A 25,720-nucleotide genomic window follows, 5' to 3' on the forward strand; every position below is an offset into this window, starting at 1 on the left:
AGATGGGATGGCGTATCACTGCAAAATGCTGTGGTAGCCATGCTGGTTAAGTGTGCCTTGAATTCTAAATAAATCACAGAGAGTGTCACCAGCAAAGCACCCCCACACCATAACACCTCCTCCTCTATGCTTTACGGTGAGAAATACACATGCGGATATCATCCGTTCACCCACACCGCGTCTCACCAAGACACGGCGGTTGGAACCAAAAATCTTAGTAAAAGTATTTATCTTCAACTCGCAATCTGTGGATTCTATTCGATTAGATAGATTGAAATTGTATGTTAAACATCACAGCGTAGTTAAAGATATATGGGGCGTAGAAATCTGAATCTGGTGGCCAGCAGAGATAGGTGGGATGGGCTGAGGGAGGCTGAGGTTTGGGATGTGGAATTGGAGACAAGTGGGAGTGGAGTTGCTGGACGGGGAATAGAATGACGGTCAAAGATAAAAGTAAAAAATAATAAAGTCAAAATAAAACATAACAAAAAGTAAGTTTGAATGACACTGAGGGGCAGTGTTGTTACAGCTAATGCCTGTTTGCCTGAGGTTGATGCCGTGCAGTTGTTTGTACACATGCATATACACACACTCTCATTCAAATGCACACATGTGCACATACACGGACACACCACACACACACATGTAAATAGTGCCATGCATGCACTCATACATGCTGTTATGATTTTGGTTGTCCTTGATGTCGTTTGTTTTTTGCATTGTTGTTTTCTGTTGTCTTTGTCTTTTTTCTCTTTGGTTCATTTTGTTGGTTGTTGGTGCATTGGGGGGGGAGGGGCAGCTCTTGGGGAACTGTGGATCGGGTCCCCCCTGGATCGGGTCCCCGTTTTTCACTTTGTGGGAGATCTGTCTGTTAGATGACTAATGTGATGTAGTTGTTGAGCGGCTACACTGCAAGTACAGTTGAAGTCGGAAGTTTACATACACCTTAGCCAAATACATTTAAACTTAGTTTTTCACAATTCCTGACATTTAATCCTAGTAAAAATGTACTGTCAGTTAGGATCAGCACTTTATTTTAAGAATGTGAAATGTCAGAATAATAGTAGAGAGAATGATTTATTTCAGCTTTTATTTCTTTCATCACATTCCCAGTGGGTCAGAAGTTTACATACACTTCAATTAGCATTTGGTAGCATTGCCTTTAAATTGTTTAACTTGGGTCAAACGTTTAGGGTAGCCTTCCACAAGCTTCCCACAATAAGTTGGGTGAATTCTGGCCCATTCCTCCTGACAGAGCTGGTGTAACTGAGTCAGGTTTGTAGGCCTCCTCGCTCGCACAAGCTTTTTCAGTTCTGCCCACAAATGTTCTATAGGATTGACGTCAGGGCTTTGTGATGGCCGCTCCAATACCTTGACTTTGTTGTCCTTAAGCCATTTTGCCACAACATTGGAAGTATGCTTGCTGTCATTGTCCATTTGAAAGACCCATTTGCGACCAAGCTTTAACTTCCTGACTGATGTCTTGAGATGTTGCTTAAATATATCCACATAATTTTCCTTCCTCATGATGCCATCTATTTTATGAAGTGCACCAGTCACTCCTGCAGCAAAGCACCCCCAAAGCATGATGCTGCCACCCCTGTGCTTCATGGTTGGGATGGTGTTCTTCAGCTTGCTAGCCACCTCCTTTTTCCTCCAAACATAACGTTGGTCATTATGGCTAAACAGTTCTATTTTTGTTTAATCAGACCAGAGGACATTTCTCCAAAAAGTAAGATCTTTGTCCCCATGTGCAGTTGCAAACCGTAGTCTGGCTTTTTTATGGCGGTTTTGGAGCAGTGGCTTCTTCCTTGCTGAGCGGCCTTTCAGGTTATGTCGATATAGGACTCGTTTTACTGTGGATATAGATACTTTTGTACCTGTTTCCTCCAGCATCTTCACAAGGTCCTTCGCTTTTGTTCTGGGATTGATTTTCACTTTTCACACCAAAGTACGTTCATCTCTAGGAGACAGAATGCGTCTCCTTCCTGAGCGGTATGACGGCTGCGTGGTCCAATGGTGTTTATACTTGCGTACTATTGTTGGTACAGATGAACGTGGTACCTTCCATCATTTGGAAATTGCTCCCAAGGATGTACCAGACTTGTGGAGGTCTACACATTTTTTTCTGAGGTCTTGGCTGATTTCTTTTCCCATGATGTCAAGCAAAGAGGCACTGAGTTTGAAAGTAGGCCTTGAAATACATCCACAGGTACCAATTGACTCAAATGATGTCAATTAGCCTCTCAGAAGCTTTTAAAGCCATGACATCATTTTCTGGAATTTTCCAAGCTGTTTAAAGGCACAGTCAACTTAATGTATAAACGTCTGACCCACTGGTGAATTATAAGTGAAATAATCTGTCTGTAAACAATTGTTGGAAAAATTACTTGTGTCATGCACAAAGTAGATGTCCTAACTGACTTGCCAAAACTATAGTTTGATAACAAGAAATGTGTGGAGTGGTTGAAAAACTAGTTTTAATGACTCCAACCTAAGTGTATGTAAACTTCCGACTTCAACTGTATATTGAATGTTTTAAATATTCAATAAATATAAAAAAATAAAAAATAATAATATGTGTCCTTTAGTAGTGGTTTCTTTGCAGCAATTCGACCATGAAGGCCTGATTCAGCCGAGTGCTGAAGCACATAGCGCGTAAAAATGGTCTGTCCTTGGTTGCAACACACACTACCGAGTTCCAAACTGCCTCTTGAAATAACTTCAGCCCAAGAACTGTTTGTCGGGAGCTACATCAAATGGGTTTCCATGGCCAAGCAGCCGCACACAAGCCTAAGATCACCATGCGAAATGCCAAGCGTTGGTTGGAGGGGTGTAAAGCTCACCGCCATTGGACTCTGGAGCAGTGGAAACGCGTTCTCTAGAGTGCCATCTGGCAGTCCGTCGGACTAATCTGGGTTTGGCGGAGGCCAGAAGAACGCTACCTGTCCGAATGCTGTAATGTTTAGTTCCAGTGAATGGTAATCTTAACGCTACAGCATACAATGACATTCTAGACGATTCTGTGCTTCCAAATTTGTGGCAACAGTTTGGGGAAGGCCCTTTCCTGTTTCAGCATGACAATGCCCCCGTACACAAAGCGAGGTTCATACAGAAATGGTTTTTCGTCTTTTGAGCTTCTAGTCATGAAATCTATGCAGCCTACTCAATCACTTTTTATAGCTACTGTTTACAGGCCTCCTGGGCCATATACAGCGTTCCTCTCTGAGTTTCCTGAATTCCTATCAGACCTTGTAGTCATAGCAGATCATATTCTAATTTTTGGTGATTTTAATATTCACATGGAGAAGTCCACAGACCCACTCCAAAAGTATTTCGGAGCCATCATCGACTCAGTGGGTTTTGTCCAACATGTCTCTGGACCTACTCACTGCCACAGTCATACTCTGGACCTAGTTTTGTCCCATGGAATAAATGTTGTAGATCTTAATGTTTTTCCACAAAATCCTGGACTATCGGACCACCATTTTATTACGTTTGCAATCGCAACAAATAATCTGCTCAGACCCCAACCAAGGAGCATCAAAAGTCGTGCTATAAATTCTCAGACAACACAAAAATTCCTTGATGCCCTTCCAGACTCCTTCTGCCTACCCAAGGACGTCAGAGGACAAAAATCAGTTAACCACTTAACTGAGGAACTCAATTTAACCTTGCGCAATACCCTAGATGCAGTTGCACCCCTAAAAACAAAAAACATTTGTCATAAGAAACTAGCTCCCTGGTATACAGAAAATACCCGAGCTTTGAAGCAAGCTTCCAGGAAATTGGAACGGAAATGGCGCCACACCAAACTGGAAGTCTTCCGACTAGCTTGGAAAGACAGTACCGTGCAGTACCGAAGAGCCCTCACTGCTGCTCGATCATCCTACTTTTCCAACTTAATCGAGGAAAATAAGAACAATCCAAAATTTCTTTTTGATACTGTTGCAAAGCTAACTAAAAAGCAGCATTCCCCAAGAGAGGATGGCTTTCACTTCAGCAGTAATAAATTCATGAACTTCTTTGAGGAAAAGATCATGACCATTAGAAAGCAAATTACGGACTCCTCTTTGAATCTGCGTATTCCTCCAGGGCTTAGCTGTCCTGGATCTGCACAGCTCTGCGAGGGCCTGGGATCGGGAGAGACACTTAAGTGTTTTAGTACTATATCTCTTGACACAATGATGAAAATAATCATGGCCTCTAAACCTTCAAGCTGCATACTGGATCCTATTCCTACTAAACTGCTGAAGGAGCTGCTTCCTGTGCTTGGCCCTCCTATGTTGAACATAATAAACAGCTCTCTATCCACCGGATGTGTACCAAACTCACTAAAAGTGGCAGTGATAAAGCCTCTCTTGAAAAAGCCAAACCTTGACCCGGAAAATATAAAAAACTATCGGCCTATATCGAATCTTCCATTCCTCTCAAAAATTTTAGAAAAAGCTGTTGCGCAGCAACTCACTGCCTTTCTGAAGACAAACAATGTATACAAAATGCTTCAGTCTGGTTTTAGACCCCATCATAGCACTGAGACTGCACTTGTGAAGGTGGTAAATGACCTTTTAATGGCGTCAGACCGAGGCTCTGCATCTGTCCTCGTGCTACTAGACCTTAGTGCTGCCTTTGACACCATCGATCACCACATTCTTTTGGAGAGACTGGAAACCCAAATTGGTCTACACGGACAAGTTCTGGCCTGGTTTAGATCTTACCTGTCGGAAAGATATCAGTTTGTCTCTGTGAATGGTCTGTCCTCCGACAAATCAACTGTACATTTCGGTGTTCCTCAAGGTTCCGTTTTAGGACCACTATTGTTTTCACTATATATTTTACCTCTTGGGGATGTTATTCGAAAACATAATGTTAACTTTCACTGCTATGCGGATGACACACAGCTGTACATTTCAATGAAACATGGTGAAGCCCCAAAATTGCCCTCGCTAGAAGCCTGTGTTTCAGACATAAGGAAGTGGATGGCTGAAAACTTTCTACTTTTAAACTCGGACAAAACAGAGATGCTTGTTCTAGGTCCCAAGAAACAAAGAGATCTTCTGTTAAATCTGACAATTCATCTTGATGGTTGTAAAGTCGTCTCAAATAAAACTGTGAAGGACCTCGGCGTTACTCTTGACCCTGATCTCTCTTTTGACGAACATATCAAGACTGTTTCAAGGACAGCTTTTTTCCATCTACGTAACATTGCAAAAATCAGAAATTTTCTGTCCAAAAATGATGCAGAAAAATTAATCCATGCATTTGTTACTTCTAGGTTAGACTACTGCAATGCTCTACTTTCCGGCTACCCGGATAAAGCACTAAATAAACTTCAGTTAGTGCTAAATACGGCTGCTAGAATCCTGACTAGAACCAAGAAATTTGATCATATTACTCCAGTGCTAGCTTCCCTACACTGGCTTCCTGTTAAGGCAAGGGCTGATTTCAAGGTTTTACTGTTAACCTATAAAGCGTTACATGGGCTTGCTCCTACCTATCTTTCCGAGTTGGTCCTGCCGTACATACCAATACGTACGCTACGGTCACAAGACGCAGGCCTCCTAATTGTCCCTAGAATTTCTAAGCAAACAGCGGGAGGCAGGGCTTTCTCCTATAGATCTCCATTTTTATGGAACAGTCTGCCTACCCATGTGAGAGACGCAGACTCGGTCTCAACCTTTAAGTCTTTACTGAAGACTTATCTCTTCAGTAGGTCATATGATTGAGTGTAGTCTGGCCCAGGAGTGTGAAGGTGAACGGAAAGGCTCTGGAGCAACGAACAGCCCTTGCTGTCTCTGCCAGGCCGGTTCCCCTCTCTCCACTGGGGTTCTGTGCCTCTAACCCTGTTACAGGGGCTGAGTCACTGGCTTGCTGGTGCTCTTTCATGCCGTCCCTAGGAGGGGTGCGTCACTTGAGTGGGTTGAGTTACTGATGTGATCTTCCTGTCTGGGTTGGCGCCCCCCCTTGGTTTGTGCTGTGGTGGAGACCTCTGTGGGCTATACTCGGCCTTGTCTCAGGATTGTAAGTTGGTGGTTGAGGATATCCCTCTAGTGGTGCGGGGGCTGTGCTTTGGCAGAGTGGGTGGGGTTATATCCTTCCTGTTTGGCCCTGTCCGGGGGTTTCTTCGGATGGGGCCACAGTGTCTCCGGACCGCTCCTGTCTCAGCCTCCAGTATTTATGCTGCAGTAGTTTATGTGTCGGGGGGCTGGGGTTAGTTGGTTATACCTGGAGTACTTCTCCTGTCTTATCCAGTGTCCTGTGTGAATTTAAGTATGCTCTCTCTAATTCTCTCGTTCTCTCTTTCTCTCTGAGAACCTGAGCCCTAGGACCATACGTCAGGACTACCGGGCATGCTGACACCTTGCTGTCCCCAGTCCGCCTGGCCTTGCTGCTATTCCAGTTTCAACTGTTCTGCCTGCGGTTACGAAACCCCTACCTGTCCCAGACCTGCTGTTTTCAACTCTTAATGATCGGCTATGAAAAGCCAACTGAGAGACCTGAGCCCTAGGACCATACGTCGGGACTACCGGCCGTGGTGACTCCTTGCTGTCCCCAGTCCGCCTGGCCTTGCTGCTATTCCAGTTTCAACTGTTCTGCCTGCGGTTATGGAACCCCTACCTGTCCCAGACCTGCTGTTTTCAACTCTTAATGATCGGCTATGAAAAGCCAACTGAGATTTATTCCTGATTATTATTTGACCATGCTTGTCACTTATGAACATTTTTGAACATCTTGGCATGGTTCTGTTATAACCTCCACCCGGCACAGCCAGAAGAGGACTGGCCACCCCTCATAGCCTGGTTCCTCTCTAGGTTTCTTCCTAGGTTTTGGCCTTTCTAGGGAGTTTTTCCTAGCCACCGTGCTTCTACACCTGCATTACTAGCTGTTTGGGGTTTTAGGCTGGGTTTCTGTACAGCACTTCGAGATATTAGCTGATGTACGAAGGGCTATATAAAATAAAATTGATTGATTGATTGATGGTTTGTCTAGATCTGTGTGGACTAACTTGACTGGCCTGCATAGAGCCCTGACCTCAACCCAATCAAAGTCCTTTGGGATGAATTAGAATGCCGACTGCGAGCCAGGCCTATTCGCCCAACATCAGTGCCCAACCTCACTAATGCTCTTGTGGCTGAATGGAAGCAAGTCCCCGCAGCAATGTTCCAACATCTAGTGGAAAGCCTTCCCAGAAGAGTGGAGGCTGTTATAGCAGCAAAGGGGGGACCAACTCCATATAAATGCCCATGATTTTGGAATGAGATTTTCGACGAGCAGGTATCCACATACTTTTGGTCATGTAGTGGATTCCATTAAAGATAGATGGGTACACACACACATACACGCACGCACGCATACACACAGATGCGATCACAAACACACACACACTCAGCCACTCAAAGACCAGCAGAGTGCTCATGGATGAAAAGAAAGAGGAGAGGGAACAAAGACTACTGATCTACGGAGAAGAGGAGGGAGGGAGGGAGGGAGGGAGGGAGGGAGGGAGGGAGGGAAGAGAGAGAACGAAGCTCACAGATCCACAGAGGAAGAGGATGGAGGGAGGAAGGGAACGGGATGGAGAGAGAAAGATGCAAAGGGCTGTCAATGTTCTCTTGATCTTAGTTTTCCCACCAGTAACTCCCTCCCTCTGTGCCTTATTCCAGACACACTAGGGCCATTTTAACCAAAGGACCAAGTGAAATTATGTATCGTCTTTTTACTCTAAGAACACAGTATTCTGTCTATCGCTTTTCTCTCTCAGACTCCATTCCACTATGACTGTCCTCCGAGTTTCTCTCTACCGGTCTTCCTCTCTCATCTATTGGAGTGATAATTAGAATTCTGGGACAGTGAAACTAACCAATCGGGAGGGAGGGAGGGAAGGAAGGGGGGATAATGAGGGAGTGAGCGCCAGACGGGAGCCAGAAGAGAAACAAACATCCTTGGAGGAGTGTAGCTGTTGATAATCTTGGAGTGTAATGAAAAGAGCATTAGCTTCTGGTCTCCTGAGACCTAAATCAGCCTAACATCCTGCAATGGTTCCACACACACACACACACACTCTCAACAGTGGCTGGTGGGCTGGGCGTGATGTTGGCTACAATCAAAAATAATGGGTGTTTTATTATCCTGTACATTTTGCAAAAAACAATGGGTGTTTTATTATCTTGTACATTTTGAAATAGTACAAGAACGTATCTTGGGCAAATATGGGTTGATCGAAGCATTGTTTGGCCTGGCTGGTGGACAAGTTTACTGATAACCTAATCAAATACCATATAATTTTAATTGGCAGTATGGATTGTTGGGAGGTGGGGCAAAAATGAGTTTTTGGAAGAGGTAACTTACCTATTCAGCTTCACTCCAACAAACACAACACTTGCCTTCGGAAAGTATTCAGACTCCTTGACTTTTTCCACATTTTGTTACGTTACAGCCTTATTCTTAAATGGATCCTCAGCAATCCCACACAATACCCCATAATGACAAAGTGAAAACTGGTTTTTATAAATTTTTGCAAATATATTACAAATTAAAAACAGAAATACCTTATTTACATAAGTATTCAGACCCTTTGCTATGACACTCGAAATTACATTTACATTTTAGTCATTTAGCATTTAGACTTACAGTTAGTGAGTGCATACATTTTTCATACTGGCCCCCCATGGGAAACGAACCCACAACCCTGGCTTTGCAAGCACCATGCGCTACCAACTGAGCTACAGGGGACTACTAGATAGTGAACTAATGCATGTGAACAATTGTGCAAATGTTCTAAGGGGAAAGAAAAAGGTGATATTTCTGTGAAAGCCATGAATGCCATTTGGTGAATGAGGGAGGTTGCTCTGTAGTACATAAAGTATGTAGTGTTTGAGCTACGTTACCAGAGGGTCCGCAAACACCCAAAGCTTAGACTGAGACAAAGGAGTCCCCAAGGCTCCCAGCCTAGGACCTGCGGCCAACCTGTCCTCCCCGATCCCAGTGCACCGCAGTGACTTACACCACGGGCGTCTCCCAGGGGAGGGGGGGGGGTGACACCTCACTCATGGTTGTCATGCCGACTGCTTCATCTCTACGTACCATTCCACATCATCCAGTCTTTGGTAAATGTAGCTGGTCGCTTTTGCCTCTATGACTCTGTTTTAAATGGTGAAAAACATTGATGACGTCTCTGAATCGTCGTGGCGCTTCCTCGATCTTGGAAGCCAAGTTGACACAGGCCATAGCAACAATCTCAAAACTTTGTTTGACAAATTATTTTGAGTAGAAAAAACGATGAAAAATAACTTTACCCGTAGCTATTGCCACCTGTGGCAAGCGTAGAAGAATACCAGCCGATTGAATTAGCTCGCAACCCAGGATACGGAGGTCGGTCTCTGTGTGCAGGTCGAGGCCATCGAGCATAGACTGGGTTGGCTGAAGCCTCTCCTCTGGTATGAGAGAGTTGCTGATAGTGAGGTAAACTTCAGAGTAAACCCTGTCGCCGATAAGGATCCCATCATTGTTCGTGGATGTGTTGGGAGCAGCGGAGAGGGGACCAGCGGCCATCTTCACTACAACGCGACAGAGATTGATTGAAAAGAAATTGAGCTCAGATGCATCCTGTTTCCATTGATCATCCTTGAGATATTTCTACAACTTGATTGGAGTCCACCTGTGGTAAATTAAATTGATTGGACATGATTTGGAAAGGAACACAACTTTCTATATAAGGTCCCACAGTTGACAGTGCATGTCAGAGCAAAACATTTCTGCAGCATTGAAGGTCCCCAAGAACACATTGGTCTCCATCATTCTTAAATGGAAGAAGTTTGGTACCACCAAGACTCTTCCTAGAGCTGGCCGTCCGGCCAAACTGAGCAATCAGGGGAGAAGGGTCTTGGTCAGGGAGGTGACCAAGAACCCGATGGTCACTCTGACAGAGCTCTACAGGTCCTCTGTGGAGATGGGAGAACCTTCCAGAAGGACAACCATCTCTGCAGCACTCCACCAATCAGGCCTTTATAGTAGAGTGGCCAGACGGAAGCCACTCCTCAGTAAAAGGCACATGACAGCCCAATTGGATTTTGCAAAACGGCACCTAAAGACTCTCAGCCCATGAGAAACAAGATTGTCTGGTCTGATGAAACCAAGATTGAACTCTTTGGCCTGAATGCCAAGCGTCACATCTGGATGAAACCTGGCACCATCCCTACGGTGAAGCATGGTGGTGGCAGCATCATGCAGTGGGGATGTTTTTCAGCGGCAGGGACTGGGAGACTACTCAGGATAGAGGCAAAGATGAACGGAGCAAAGTACAGAGAGATCCTGGATGAAAACCTGCTCCAGAGCGATCAGGACCTCAGACTGGGGCGACGGTTCACCTTCCAACAGGACAACGACCCTAAGCACACTGCCAAGACAACGCAGGAGTGGCTTCGGGACAAGTCTCTGAATGTCCAGCCAGAGCCCGGACTTGAACCTGATCGAACATCTCTGGAGAGACCTGACAATAACTGTGCAGCAACGCTCCCCATCCAACCTGATAGAGCTTGAGAGGATCTGCAGAGAAGAATGGGAGAAACTCTACAAATACAGGTGTGCCAAGCTTGTAGCGTCATAACCAAGAAGACTCGAGGCTGTAATCGTTGCTTCAATAAAGTACTGAGTAAAGGGTGTGAATACTTATGTAAATGTGATATTTCTATTTTTTATTTTTTATACATATACAATTTAATACATTTTAGAATAAAGCTGTAACGTAACAAAATGTGGAAAAAGTCAAGGGATCTGAAAACTTTCCGAATGCACTACCGTTCAAACGTTTTGGGGCACTTAGAAATGTCCTTGTTTTCGAAAGAAAAGCAAAAAAATTTGTCCATTAAAATAACATCAAATTGATCAGAAATACAGTGTAGACATTCTTAATATTGTAAATGGCTATTGTAGCTGGAAACGGCTGATTTTGTATGGAATATCTACATAGGCGTACAGAGGACCATTATCAGCAACCATCAGTCCTGTGTTCCAATGGCACGTTGTGTTTACTAATCCAAGTTTATCATTTTAAAAGGCTAAATGATCATTAGAAAACACTTTTGCAATTATGTTAGCACAGCGGAAAACTGTTGTGCTGATTAAAGAACCAATAAAACTGGCCTTCTTGAGACTAGTTGAGTATTACATTTACATTTACATTTTCGTCATTTAGCAGACGCTCTTATCGAGAGCGACTTACAAATTGGTGCATTCACCTTATAGCCAGTGGGATAACCACTTTACAATATGTATATATATTTTTTTTTTGTGGGGGTGGGGTAAGGGGGGGTAGAAGGATTACTATATCCTATCCCAGGTATTCCTTAAAGAGGTGGGGTTTCAAGTGTCTCCGGAAGGTGGTGAGTGACTCTGCTGTCCTGGCGTTGTGAGGGAGCTTGTTCCACCATTGGGGTGCCAGAGCAGCGAACAGTTTTGACTGGGCTGAGGGGGAACTGTGCTTCCGCAGAGGTAGGGGGGCCAACAGGCCAGAGGTGGATGAACGCAATGCCCTCGTTTGGGTGTAGGGACTGATCAGAGCCTGAAGGTACGGAGGTGCCGTTCCCCTCACAGCTCCGTAGGCAAGCACCATGGTCTTGTAGCAGATGCGAGCTTCAACTGGAAGCCAGTGGAGTGTGCGGAGGAGCGGGGTGACGTGAGAGAACTTGGGAAGGTTGAACACCAGACGGGCTGCGGCATTCTGGATGAGTTGTAGGGGTTTAATGGCACAGGCAGGGAGCCCAGCCAACAGCAAGTTGCAGTAATCCAGACGGGAGATGACAAGTGCCTGGATTAGGACCAGTGCCGCTTCCTGTGTAAGGCAGGGTCGTACTCTCCGAATGTTGTAGAGCATGAACCTACAGGATCGGGTCACCGCCTTGATGTTAGCGGAGAACGACAGGGTGTTGTCCAGGGTCACGCCAAGGCTCTTCGCACTCTGGGAGTTGTCAACCGTGATGGCAAGATCATGGAACGGGCAGTCCTTCCCCGGGAGGAAGAGCAGCACCATCTTGCCGAGGTTCAGCTTGAGGTGGTGATCCGTCATCCACACTGATATATCTGCCAGACATGCAGAGATGCGATTCGCCACCTGGTAATCAGAAGGGGAAAGGAGAAGATTAGTTGTGTGTCGTCTGCGTAGCAATGATAGGAGAGGCCATGTGAGGATATGACAGAGCCAAGTGACTTGGTGTATAGCGAGAATAGGAGAGGGCCTAGAACTGAGCCCTGGGGCACACCAGTGGTGAGAGCACGTGGTGCGGAGACAGATTCTCGCCACGCCACTTGGTAGGAGCGACCGGTCAGGTAGGACGCAATCCAAGAGTGAGCCGCGCCGGAGATGCCCAGCTCGGAGAGGGTGGAGAGGAGGATCTGATGGTTCACAGTATCAAAGGCAGCAGACAGGTCTAGAAGGACAAGAGCAGAGGAGAGAGAGTTAGCTTTAGCAGTGCAGAGAGCCTCCGTGACACAGAGAAGAGCAGTCTCAGTTGAATGACCAGTCTTGAAACCTGACTGGTTTGGATCAAGTAGGTCATTCTGAGAGAGATAGCAAGAGAGTTGGCTAAAGAGAGAAAATAGTTTTGGAGAGAAAAGAAAGAAGGGATACTGGTCTGTAGTTGTTGAAATCAGAGGGATCGAGTGTTGGTTTTTTGAGAAGGGGTGCAACTCTCGCTCTCTTGAAGATGGAAGGGACATAGCCAACGGTCAAGGATGTGTTGATGAGCGAGGTGAGGTAAGGGAGAAGGTCACCGGAGATGGTCTGGAGAAGAGGGGAGGGGATAGGGTCAAGCAGGCAGGTTGCTAGAGAGAGAGGGGAGAAAGAAGTCAAAGCATAGGGTAGGGCAGTGTGAGCAGGACCAGCAGTATCATTTGACTTAACAAACGAGGATCGGATGTCGTCAACCTTCTTTTCAAAATGGTTGACGAAGTCATCCACAGAGAGGGAGGGGGGGGGGGATTCAGCAGGGAGGAGAACGTGGCAAAGAGCTTCCTAGGGTTAGAGGCAGATGCTTGGAATTTAGAGTGGTAGAAAGTGGCTTTAGCAGCAGAAACAGATGAAGAAAATGTAGAGAGGAGGGAGTGAAAAGATGCCAGGTCCGCAGGGAGTCTAGTTTTCCTCCATTTCCGCTCGGCTGCCCGGAGCCCTGTTCTGTGAGCTCGCAATGAGTCATCAAGCCACGGAGCAGGATGGGAGGATGGGGGACATAGAGAGTCAAAGGATGCAGAAAGGGAGGAGAGGAGGGTTGAGGAGGCAGAATCAGGAGATTGGAGGTAGAAGGATTGAGCAGAGGGAAGAGATGATAGGATGGAAGAGGAGAGAGTAGCAGAAGAGAGAGAGCGAAGGTTGCGACGGCGCATTACCATCTGAGTAGGGGCAGAGTAAGTAGTGTTGGAGGAGAGCGAGAGAGAAAAGGATACAAAGTAGTGGTCGGAGACATGGAGGGGAGTTGCAGTGAGATTAGTAGAAGAACAGCATCTAGTAAAGATGAGGTCAAGCGTATTGCCTGCCTTGTGAGTAGGGGGGGACGGTGAGAGGGTGAGGTCAAAAGAGGAGAAGAGTGGAAAGAAGGAGGCAGAGAGAAATGAGTCAAAGGTAGACGTAGGTAGGTTGAAGTCACCCAGAACTGTGAGGGGTGAGCCATCCTCAGGAAAGGAACTTATCAAGGCGTCAAGCTCATTGACAAACTCTCCAAGGGAACCTGGAGGGCGATAAATGACAAGGATGTTAAGCTTGAATGGGCTAGTGACTGTGACAGCATGGAATTCAAATGAGAAGATAGACAGATGGGTCAGGGGAAAAAGAGAGAATGTCCACTTGGGAGAGATGAGGATTCCTGTGCCACCACCCCGCTGACCAGATGCTCTCGGGGTATGCGAGAACACATGGTCAGACGAGGAGAGAGCAGTAGGAGTAGCAGTGTTTTCAGTGGTAATCCATGTTTCCGTCAGCGCCAAGAAGTCGAGGGACTGGAGGGTAGCATAGGCTGAGATGAACTATGCCTTGTTGGCAGCAGAATGGCAGTTCAAGAGGCTGCCTGAGACCTGGAACTCCACGTGGGTGGTGCATGCAGGGACCACCAGGTTAGAGAGGCAGCAGCAACGCGGTGTGAGGCGTTTGTATAGCCTGTGCGGAGAGGAGAGAACAGGGATAGACAGAGGCATAGTTGACAGGCTACAGAAAATGGCTAAAATAATGCAAAGGAGATCGGAATGAAATGAACTAAACATCTGGGAAAGGAGAGAGCAGGGCCTCCCTCACTTACGTTTCACTGAAACACCCTAATATAAAACTCTCTAAACTTCCACCTTAGAAACTATACTTGTTGTAAACTACAGCGGTTCAATGTTTTCTAGGAATAGACTAACTTAGTTTATTCAGCTAGCTAACTTGGTACAGTATTCTTCCGTGAAAATCGTCCAGGGCACCTAGTCATATGACGCCACAGCCAACTAGCATGCCGGACTCCAACAACACGGTTTAGCACCAATACTCGGCCACAACAAACCCCCAGTGTGTCAACACGCCAAGCAGATCATTCGTGTCCGTGTCTAACGTTGTGGGTTAGTCCCGACAGCTTGAGCGAGTCCGTCGTCAACTTATTCAGCCAGTTAGTTAGCTAGAATAGTTAGCATACTAGCTAGCCATTGCTTTCAGACAGCGAAGCAACCCCTCCTCCCACGGCACGAACACACAGAGAGAGCCAAGCTAACGTTAACTAGTCACCCATGTCCCGAATTCCCTTGAACGACTCTGGCTACCAGTATGTAAAAACAAAACACAAATGTAGGATATAACTTACCCCTAGCCGCTACTGTTAGCTAGCCAAGTGCAAAGCTAGCCACTGAATTGACTCAGCCAGTTCGCGAGTATCTGGAGCATTAGCAATTGTGGATTCGATTACAGGCTCAAAATGGACAGAAATAAAGATCTTTCTTCTGAAAGTCAGTCTATTCTTGTTCTGAGAAATTCCAGCTGTGCACTACTCCCTTCACTGAACAGCGCAAACTGGCTCTAACCAGAATAGAAAGAGGAGTGGGAGGCCCCGGTGCACAGCTGAGCAAGAGGACAAATACATTAGAGTGTCTAGTTTGAGAAACAGACACCTCACAGGTCCTCAACTGGCAGCTTCATTAAATAGTACCCGCAAAACACCAGTCTCAACGTCAACAGTGAAGAGGCGACTCCAGGATGCTGACCTTCTAGGCAGAGTTGCAAAGAAAAAGCCATATCTCAGACTGGCCAATAAAAAGAAAAGATTAAGATGGTCAGTCTGAGATATGGCTTTGCACATGGTGATCTTAGGCATTTGTGTGGCTGTTCGGCCATGGAAACCCATTTCATGAAGCTCCCGACGGACAGTTCTTGTACTGACGTTGCTTCCAGAGGCAGTCTCGTTCTTTGAGCTTGTGTGTCCTACCACTTCGCAGCTGAGCCGTTGTTGCTCCTAGACATTTTCACTTCACAATAACAGCACTTACAGTTGACCGGGGCAGCTCTAGCAGGGCAGAAAAACTGACTTGTTGGAAAGGTGGCATCCTATGACAGTGCCACATTGAAAGTCACTGAGCTCTTCAGTATTGGCAATTCTACTGCCAATGGTTGTCTATGGAGATTGCATGGCTGAGTGCTGGATTTTATACACCTCTCAGCAACAGGTGTGGCTGAAATAGCCAAATCCACTCATTTGAAGGAGTGTCCACATGCTTTTGGTGATGTAGTGGATCTTGGGCAAATATTGGTTGATCTAAGCATTGTTTTGCCAGGCTAATTTGGGTCATCTTTCTGGTGGACAAGTCTACTGATAACCTAATCAAATACCATATAATTCTGGGTCATATATCATACAGTTCAGGTAGGCATCTGTGCATCAGTAAACAAAGGAAAATAGGAGGGGTGCTCAATAACAGTGTAATATAGAATAAATCCCCACACACTGATGAATGTGCAGGTTGATGTTTATTGTCATGAATCTTGCCTTGGAGGACTGAGCGATTTCCGCTAGATGGGCCAGCTGCAAAGTCAAAATTGGCTATATTGTAAAATTTGATGAAAAAATTGCTTTTTGGACTTAATTTAAGGTTAGGGTTAGCCATTAGGGTCAGCAGTGTGGTCAAGGTTAGGGTTAAGGTTAGGGCTAGGTTTAAAATAGGATTTTATGACTTTGTGGCTGTTCCAGCTTGTGAACACTTTGCAGAGCTGTCTCCATGTCACGATCGTCATTTGAAGAAACGGGCCAAGGCGCAGCGTGGAATGCGTACATCTTTTATTAGAGTACTTACACAACGAACAAAAACGACAAAACGAAACGTGAAGTCCTCGGTTTAACAAACAAACAAACACGGAACAAGATACCACACCACACAAATGCCAAACGACTACCTAAGTATGGTTCCCAATCAGAGACAACAAGCAACAGCTGATTCATGGCCGGGGTGGTCCTCTGATTGAGAACCACCCCGGCCAACATAGAAACACAAAACATAGAAACTAACACCCTGGCTCAACATTAAAGAGTCCCCAGAGCCAGGGCGTGACAGTACCCCCCCCCCCCCCCCCCCCCCCAAAGGCGCGGACTGCGACCGCGCCAACCAAACACCACAGGGGAGGGACCGGGTGGGCATTCCACCTCGGTGGCGGATCCGGCTCCGGGCGTGACCCCGACCCTCTAACAACCCCCCCGTAGTGCCCCTGGTCTGGTCTGGCCCCGCTGGCTGGAGCTGGACCGGACATCGGTGGAGCGGATTGCTTAGGCTCCGGTGTGGAGCAGCTGACCGGTACCTGACCAGGCACCTGTGAAACGGGCACGGGCTGTGCCGGACTGACGACGCGCACCACAGGCTTGGTGCGGGAAGCAGGGACGGGCCGGACCGGGCTGACGACGCGCACCACTGGCTTGGTGCGGGGAGCAGGAACAGGCCGGACCGGGCTGACGACGCGCACCACAGGCTTGGTGCGGGGCGCAGGAACAGGCCGGGCCGGGCTGGCGACGCGCACCATAGGCTTGGTGCGAGGGGCAGGAACAGGCCGGGCCAGGCTGGCGATGTGCATCACAGGCTTGGTGCGAGGGACAGGAACGGGCCGGACCGGACTGGCAACACACTTCAGTACCTCTCGCCGTGCCTCTACACTTTCCTTCCCTCTAATCACCAATGGCTCCCGTAACCCGGTGGCCTTCGCTCCTTGTCCACAAACTCGCCCCTTATCTGCCTCCAGCAGCCCCGTCGTCCACGGTGTGAGCCCCCCCCTAAAAATGTATTGGGCTTGTCTCTCCCCCGTGGATATGGCCTCCATGGCTCTCGCCAGACTCTCCATCCTCTGCTCCCAAGTCCAACCTCTCTCCTCTTCACGCTGCTTGACCCAGTCGAGGTGGTATCTTCTGTCACGATCGTCATTTGAAGAAACGGGCCAAGGCACAGCGTGGAATGCGTACATCTTTTATTAGAGTACTTACACAACGAACAAAACGACAAAACGAAATGTGAAGTCCTCGGTTTAACAAACAAACCAACACGGAACAAGATACCACACCACACAAATGCCAAACGACTACCTAAGTATGGTTCCCAATCAGAGACAACAAGCAACAGCTGATTCACGTTGCCTCTGATTGAGAACCACCCCGGCCAACATAGAAACACAAAACATAGAAACTAACATCCTGGCTCAACATTAAAGAGTCCCCAGAGCCAGGGCGTGACACTCCAGGGCAAGATTCATGACAATAAACGTTGCAAAATAAAACAACTGTGGCAATCATCAGTGTGCAGATATCTTTTCATTATTTCATAAATACATTTTTTGTACCCAGCACCTACAAGTCAATGGATGTGTGTACACTACATTTGAAATGAGTGCTCAACAAGGACAGGAATTCAAAAAAAGGGCTCACCCAAGAATAAATATATTTTTAGAATGCTTAGGCTTCGTTCCATGAGCTGGACAGAACAGGTATACTGATGTGTAATTCACACTTTCTGTTTGAAAAGGAAACTCTAGCACACCTGCATTTTTTTGTCAAAATACCACCATGAATGTTTAGTACAAGATCCATTAAACACATTGTGGAGCATTTTTAAAACATTGAGGGCAACATTTCCCACCTGCCAGGTGTCTTTGCTAGAGAAAATGTTTACCAATTTTTTTCTATATTTTTTACCAAGTCTGCAAAGGTTATTTATTTCAAAAATACCCCTTTAGCCAGGTGTGTCATTGTTAATAACTTCCATAGTACTGATAGCTATCTGCATTAACAAACATTGATATTGGAGCATTGCCAAAACTTAACATATAAGTACCTCAAGGAAGCAAACGTTCAACAGATCCACACTGAGACCTCACTACAACAGACATGATGTACCAGGCTTTTCTGCTGACGATCCCTCTACTGATGGCGTTTCAGACGTCAAACACGTCACCGCTTGATTCTGTAAAAACGATTGAGCAGCCAAGACCTCCAAAAGTTAGCTTGAACCGTCTTGATGAGCTAAGAAATAGGGCTAATTTCATTGGCAGAAGCTGCAAGGAAGTTAAGGACAGATATGGTCAAGCTGAGGACGGTCTGTACTACCTAACCACAGCTACTGGGGTGGTGTACCAGACCTTCTGCGACATGACCACAGCGGGCGGCGGCTGGACTCTGGTGGCAAGCGTGCACGAGGACAACATCTACGGGAAATGCACGGTGGGCGATCGTTGGACCAGCCAGCAGGGCAACAACGCCAACTGGCCACAAGGGGAAGGCAACTGGGCTAACAGGAAGACTTTCGGAACAGTGGAGGGAGCCACAGACGATGACTTCAAGAATCCTGGCTACTACGACATAGATGCAGAAGACATGTCAGTCTGGCACGTTCCCAACAACACGCCCTTTTACCACTGGAACCTGGCTGCCATCATGCGCTACCACACTGACAGGCGCTTCCTCCATCTGTACGGGGGAAACCTGTACAACCTCTTCCACCGCTACCCGGTCGAGTACAATGTTGGAAAACACATGTCCGACAATGGACCCTCCATTCCCATAGTGTATGACCTCGGGGACAAAGAGTCCACCAAAATGTTCTATGGCCCTAACACTAGAGGGGAGACTGAGGGAGGCTTCATCAGTTTCAGAGCCATAAACCATGAACGGGCGGCCACAGCCATCTGCTCTGGGGTCAAACCCAAAAGCGGTAATGTTGAACACTACTGTATTGGAGGTGGTGGGTTTTTCCCTGAGGGTAACCCTCTTCAGTGTGGGGATTTCACTGGCTTTGCCTGGAATGGCTATGGGACCCATATAGGCTTTAGTGCATCAAAACAGATGCTTGAGTCAGCGGTGTTACTCTTTTACCGCTAATTCACCATGCATTTACTTTTCTTTATTGTATGATAGATAGATTTTTGGGTAAAACAATTCATACAGTTTGAAATGAAAAGTACATTTTGGAAATTTTGGTAATACCTTTTATCATTATTATCTATTCATTCCATTACTATAAAGAAATAGCATAAAGCAATAACTCTTCCATCCATCATAAAAATATTTGCGTCTCATACAATCATTAAATTTGTATAGCTGATAGTGACAAATATTATTATGTAATGTGAGGCTCTTAATAACTGAATTACTGTAAGGTTACTGTAAACCACTTTGTGACACCTGTTGTGTTGTGGTGATGGGGGTTGGAAATTGAGTTTATGGATTGTGTGTGTTTGTTTGAACTTTCTTCCTGCAACAATAAACTAGTCTAGAGATCTGAGAGCATGAAATGAGCCTACTGTACTTTTTCATTACTTATTTTTTACGTGGGTGGGAGTTGGGGGGGGGGGTTGAGATGAACTTACTCCTCCAAATGTGTCTATCTAGAGAGTGATGGAGAGGACATATTCTGAGAGGGAGAGAGAGAGACTTTGACTTTGTCTTTCTTTAATAATACATTTCATTAAAACCTCACCTCCCCTTAAAATAAAAAAAATTGCCCTCTACCCCACGATACAAAAACAACACCACACATCACAATAACCCAAACCTCACCACTTCTACAACCGTATATCATGACCATCTTCCCCAGCTATACAGACAGCCCCCCAACACACCATATCTCTTGAAACATCTCCACACTCTTTATCATTTTATAGAACTCAAATTCCACCCTAAGGCGCGCAGAGACCATCCCATTAAATAATAGTAAAGGGTCTGTTATCCCCCCACCTTTGACCCTGTTCCTCCTTGTTAGCCAAATAGCCAACTTTGCCTGAGCAAACAGAAAATTTAACAACACACATTTGGTCTTTCCCTTATTTGAATACCTGTACCCCATTATAAACACCCTGACAGTAAACTCCACCCCCAACCTCTCACACAGACATTCCAACAGAGACATTAAAGGCATTAACCTGGCGCACACAGAAAACACATGAATCACAGTTTCACTCATGACACAGAAAGGACACCCCTGTCCGACTCCCGGTTCAACCCGTGCCAACCAGCTGTTAGTGGCCAGGGCTCCATGTAGAACCCTCCACTGAAGGTCCCCTGACCTCTTTGGTACTGGGAGTTTGTAGAGCCCCATCTAAAACCCAACATACGCTCCGCCCCACATACCCCCTGCCACTGATGTGCCTTCACTCCTGTTAGGCTCCTAATGTTCCTTACCTTAATACAGAGGTTGTATAGGGCTTTACCTCCCACCCCTTCAAACTCCCCCAGGCTCGGAATGTTAAAATTTAACAAGTCCTCCAGACCCCCTTGCCAGTCCCCAGTCTCTGCCATCACCTGCAGTGGCGGAAACATTGGTGGCCCCTCCCCCTTTGGCCACTCAAACACCCCCCTTACCGGCTCAGACAGTGCCTCCTGGAATTCCTCAGGAATCTCTCCAGCAGCCTAAGAGATGTTAGTCCTGTTTGTTGTGCTAGGAGGTCTGGGGTTTTCCACCCATCCTCCCCCAGCAGCCGCAGGTCCCCCAGCCTTAGTAATCCCGCTGCCATCAGTCGCCTCTGCAGGGTGGCCGACTGAACTGATCTCAAAAGGATGGCTGGGTTGTGGAAGATAGGCTCCTCCCACACCCACAGCCCAGGCTCTACCACTCCTTCTCGTGTGGGCCTTAGTAGCTGCTAGGCCCTCAGCACCGCAGAGTAAAAATCAGAGAGACCTGCTGTACTCAGCCCCTCCAGCCTCATGAGGAATAGCTGCCAGTCCAACCCCAATCCACCAGCTATCCTCAGCAGCGCGCATTCTGGTTCCCTCCATCCGACATCAGTATGGTACAGCAGTCTCTGCGCCGCCTTCAGTCGGAATGTAGCCACCCTGCTCTCCAGTTCCACCAGGCCCTGTCCTCCTTCGTGGACAGACATATACAACACTGCCGCCCTCAGCCAGTGATGGCCCGACCAGAAAAAAATCCACCAGCTTGCGTTGCAGGTCTGCAAGCAGACCAGCGGGTGTGTTGAAGACAGCCAGTTTATGCCATAGGGAAGATGCCACCAGGTTGTTGATTATCAGCACCCTCCCTCTATATGACACTTGGGACAGGAGCCACCTCCACCTGGCCAGTCTTGACACCACTGCCTGTGACAGCCCCTCCCAGTTCTTCCTGACCCACCTTTCCGAGCCCAGGTACACCCCCAAAATGTTAAGCCCTTCACAACCCCACTGCAAACCCCCTGGAAGCAGAGGAGGGGCCCTATCCCCCCATGCCCCACATAACAGAGCTTTGCTCTTGCCCCAGTTTACCTTAGCTGACGAAGCTCCCTCGTACACCTTCAGACTAGTCTCTAGTGCCTGCATATCCTGACCATCCCTGACCATCACAGAAACGTCATCTGCACACGCTGACCCTGCTATGCCTGTCAACACACCCATGCCTGCCCAAAAAAGGCTCAATGGCTAGTGTATATAACTGCCCTGATAGAGGGCATCCTTGTCTAATGCCCCGCCTCACCCAGACTGGCCTACTGAGCCCCCCTCCCACCTTGACCATACATGATGCCCCAGCATACAACATCTTCACACAGGCCAAAAACCTTTCCCCAAACCCAAACACAGACATCACATTAAACAGATAATCATGGTCCACTCCATCAAAAGCCTTCTCTTGATCTAAAGAGACCAGTCCAAAGTTCACATTAGAACCTCTTGACAAGTCCAACATGTCCCTGATTAAGAACAAGTTGTCCGTGATTGAGCATCCTGGTACGCAATATGTCTGGTCCTTGTGTACTATAGAGTCCAGATGGGACTTCAGTCTGTTAGCGAGGACCTTGGCAAATATATTGTAGTCCACACAGAGCAATGCCACAGGCCTCCAGTTTTGAAGTTCACACAAGTCCCCTTTTTGGGCAGGAGAGTCAGAGCCGACTGACGGCAGCTCATTAGCAACTCTCCTACCCCGACGCACTCACACAACACGCAAAAGAAGTCCAGTCCAATTATTCCCCAGAATTTTTTATGAAACTCCACTGGGAGTCCATCGACCCCCAGTGCACGACCGGGGGACATCTGAGTCACGGCCTCTGCCAGTTCATGGGACAACAGGGGAATGTCCATTTCATCCCTCTGTGCCAGAGAGAGCTTAGGGAGTTCTGCAAATAAAACCTGAGCACACATAGGATCACAGTTCGGCCCTATACAACTCAGTATAAAACTCCACAGTCCACTCCCGCATCTCCCCCACCACAGCATACCCTTGGCTTCACTGCTCTTTCTTTCCAAACCAAAGAAGAAGGAGCTGGGAGCATTCATCTCCTTGAGCATGGAGAACCTAGCTCTTACAAGTGCTCCCTTTGCTTTAACCTGGAAAAAACTTCCCAGGTCCCTACGTAGTTCTGCTAAATTAGCCTGGAGGCCTACATTGCCTTGCCCCACCAGCTCTACCTCCATCTCACTAATACTACGCTCAAGTTCCCCCAATACCCTCCTAGCCTCTGAGGATGAGAGAGCTGTATACTGTTGACAGAAAAGCTGAATATGGACTTTTCCCACATCCCACCATTGACTCAGAGACTCATACTCCTCTTTTCGCTGCATCCCAATCGATCAAGCCGGGCTGCACTCACCCTAGCCCCAAAGACCTTCACCCATGTATACTGTCTTGTATTGGGATGTCATTTTTACAGACAGACCCGATACAAAAAGGACTGCCACCCCTGCACTAACATTTGTGCCATGGCTCAGCATACTTGCCCCTTTCCACTAGAGCCCCCAATCAACTTCATTCACCACATCACTATAAGTCTCCTGCAGAAACAACACCTGTACTTTTTTTTGTTTTACATATTCACCCAACACACTCCTCTTTCCCGCATCTCTGGTGCCATTAATATTAAGCGAGCCTACCCAAAGAGTCTCCATAAGAAGTGGGTGAAAAGCCAGCAAAGAAAGAGACCAATAGCAAAGCTCAAAAAGCCCCAGTGCCAGAAATAAACTATTCATCTAAACAGTGTCTGAAGGTAGACCTTTACGCACGGTTGTGACCCACTTCCTCAACCTAAACCGTTTCCTGGGTGAGAGGACACCATGCCCCTCATTTTTCATAGCATGTTGTACTGATCTTACAAACTTTCCTGGATCACAAAAAAAAGCCTAAAGATTAACTTTTTTCCCCTTAGTCTCATTCAGGAATCTTGACAGTTCCCTCACCGTGTACTTTGACCCCTCTGACTGACTGCCTGTCAGCTCTGGACCCATTGAGGAGGAGTCTGAAAATAAATCCTCCTCATCATCTTCTTCCTCAGACTCACCTACCTCCTCCTCATCTCCATCTACCAACCTGACCACCTGCCCATTCTCTCTATTCGTGGCCTCCCCCCCAGCACCAGGCAAAGGTTCCTTGGTTCCTTTCACCACACCAGCCTCTCCCCTCCCACCTATTTTCTTCTCCCCCTTTTTCCTCTTCCGCTTGACACTCTCCTCCATCCCCCTAGTCGCTTCCCCTTCCCCACTATACTCTCCTCATCCACTAGCATAACCTGACTAAGCCCAGCCTCATCTACACACCATCCATGACATGACTAGACCCAGCCTCAGCTACACCATCATCCATAACATGACTAGACCCAGCCTCATCTACACCACCATCCATAACATGACTAGACCCAGCCTCATCTACACCACCATCTATAGCATGACTAGACCCTGCCTCAGCTACACCACCATCTATAGCATGACTAGGCCCAGCCTCATCTACACCACCATCCATAGCATGACTAGACCCAGCCTCACCTACACCAACATCTATAGGATGACTAGACCCAGCCACATCTACCCCATCATCTGTAGCATGACTAGGCTCAGCCTTAGCTACACTACCATCTGTAGCATGACTAGGCCCAGCCTCTGCTGCCTGCGTCTCATGGCCCCCTGCACGTTGACCTCGATTTCCTCCACTGGTGCTTGTACCCTCACCTTGTCTACGGCCTTTATGTGGGCACGCAAAGCTCTTATGCCTCAAATCCCCACACTCAAAGCACCGTAGACTATCTGTGCTGGCAAACCCTGCGTAGAGCCCCTCCCCATGCCTCACTCTAAAATGCACATTTAACTGTTGCTCATTGTTATTCAGAAACACGAACACTTGCCTTTGGAATAAAACAACATGCTTGACGGCATCTGCCTGAAAACCTGCCGACAGTACACGAAAACCACTAGCAAACTTACCAAAACGACTCAGCTCCTTCCTGATTTGATCATCCGTAATAAACGGAGGCAAATTTGCAACTACCACCCTAGTCGAAGGGGTAGAAAGAGGAGAAATTGGCACCAAAACACCCCTTACAAATATTCCACTAGAAATGAGCCTAACCACCAAATTTGCTGTTTTCATGAACACAACCACAGCTTTGTTCATTCTGGAAGCAGAATGTATCAATTCAGCTCCTACTAGGCTGCGAAGCCATCGCGCACACCGTACTGTTCAAAACCCCAGGAAACTAAACCTCTGTCCTCTTCCTCCCTACATTTGAAAAACTAAAACAGTGGGTACCGCTAAAACAAACAGTGCATTAACCCTCCACCATAGAAAATAAAAATTGAAAGAAAAGACCAAGAAAATTATCTAGAAAATAAGTTAGGACAGAGCCCTCCACACCAAACACTCAAACTCAAAAAAACTCCCAGCATGCACTGAGAGAGAGAGAGAGAGAGAGAGAGAGAGAGAGAGAGAGAGAGAGAGAGAGAGAGAGAGAGAGAGAGAGAGAGAGAGAGAGAGAGAGAGAGAGAGAGAGAGAGAGAGAGAGAGAGAGAGAGAGAGAGAGAGAGAGAGAGAGAGGGAGGAGAAAGGCCATGTTCTGAGTGCTGTAATGATGCCTCAGTGTATTGACACAACTAGCCATGTGATGTTTTGAAATGTAGATATACATTGTATGCTGCTGGATGTCGGATTAAAACATGTTTGTCACTTGAAGAAAGACACTGGGCATGATCGTATCTAACTAATGGCGTTCCTCTAGGGGACACACACACATGGCCGAGAGGCAGCAGGTGACATAATGATGAAGAGAAGAAAAGCCGCCAGCCCAGCCTCAGAATGTCCATGGCCATACAGCATCATTATTTCTGGGTCTGTTTCCCTGGTTGAGGCTTTCCTGGAGGTTGAGAGCCAGCGATGTTCTCACCACCCTCAGAGGAAAAGACACATCATTTGGGTGTTCTGGCTAACACACTTCAACTTGTGTTAGGATCACAGTCACACACAGCCATACACACACACATCCACACACACACAG

The 25,720-nt window shown here is 47.0% G+C and overlaps 1 protein-coding gene across 1 annotated transcript in view; it reads left to right on the top strand.

Moving 5' to 3' along the window:
• LOC311120203 (intelectin-like) overlaps nt 1-25,720 on the top strand; it is a gene marked incomplete at both ends in the record, with an annotated part of 97,895 nt that overhangs the window by 32,193 nt on the left and 39,982 nt on the right. Inside the window, one exon of the mRNA XM_084194819.1 lies at nt 18,530-18,840. Within this exon, the coding sequence (XP_084050945.1) occupies nt 18,530-18,840 (311 nt within the window). The remainder of the gene's footprint in view (nt 1-18,529; nt 18,841-25,720) is intronic.

The sequence above is a fragment of the Coregonus lavaretus genome, assembly GCF_964263955.1.
Source record: "Coregonus lavaretus genome assembly, contig: HAP1_SCAFFOLD_1234, whole genome shotgun sequence".
In the NCBI taxonomy this organism is placed as follows: domain Eukaryota; kingdom Metazoa; phylum Chordata; class Actinopteri; order Salmoniformes; family Salmonidae; genus Coregonus; species Coregonus lavaretus.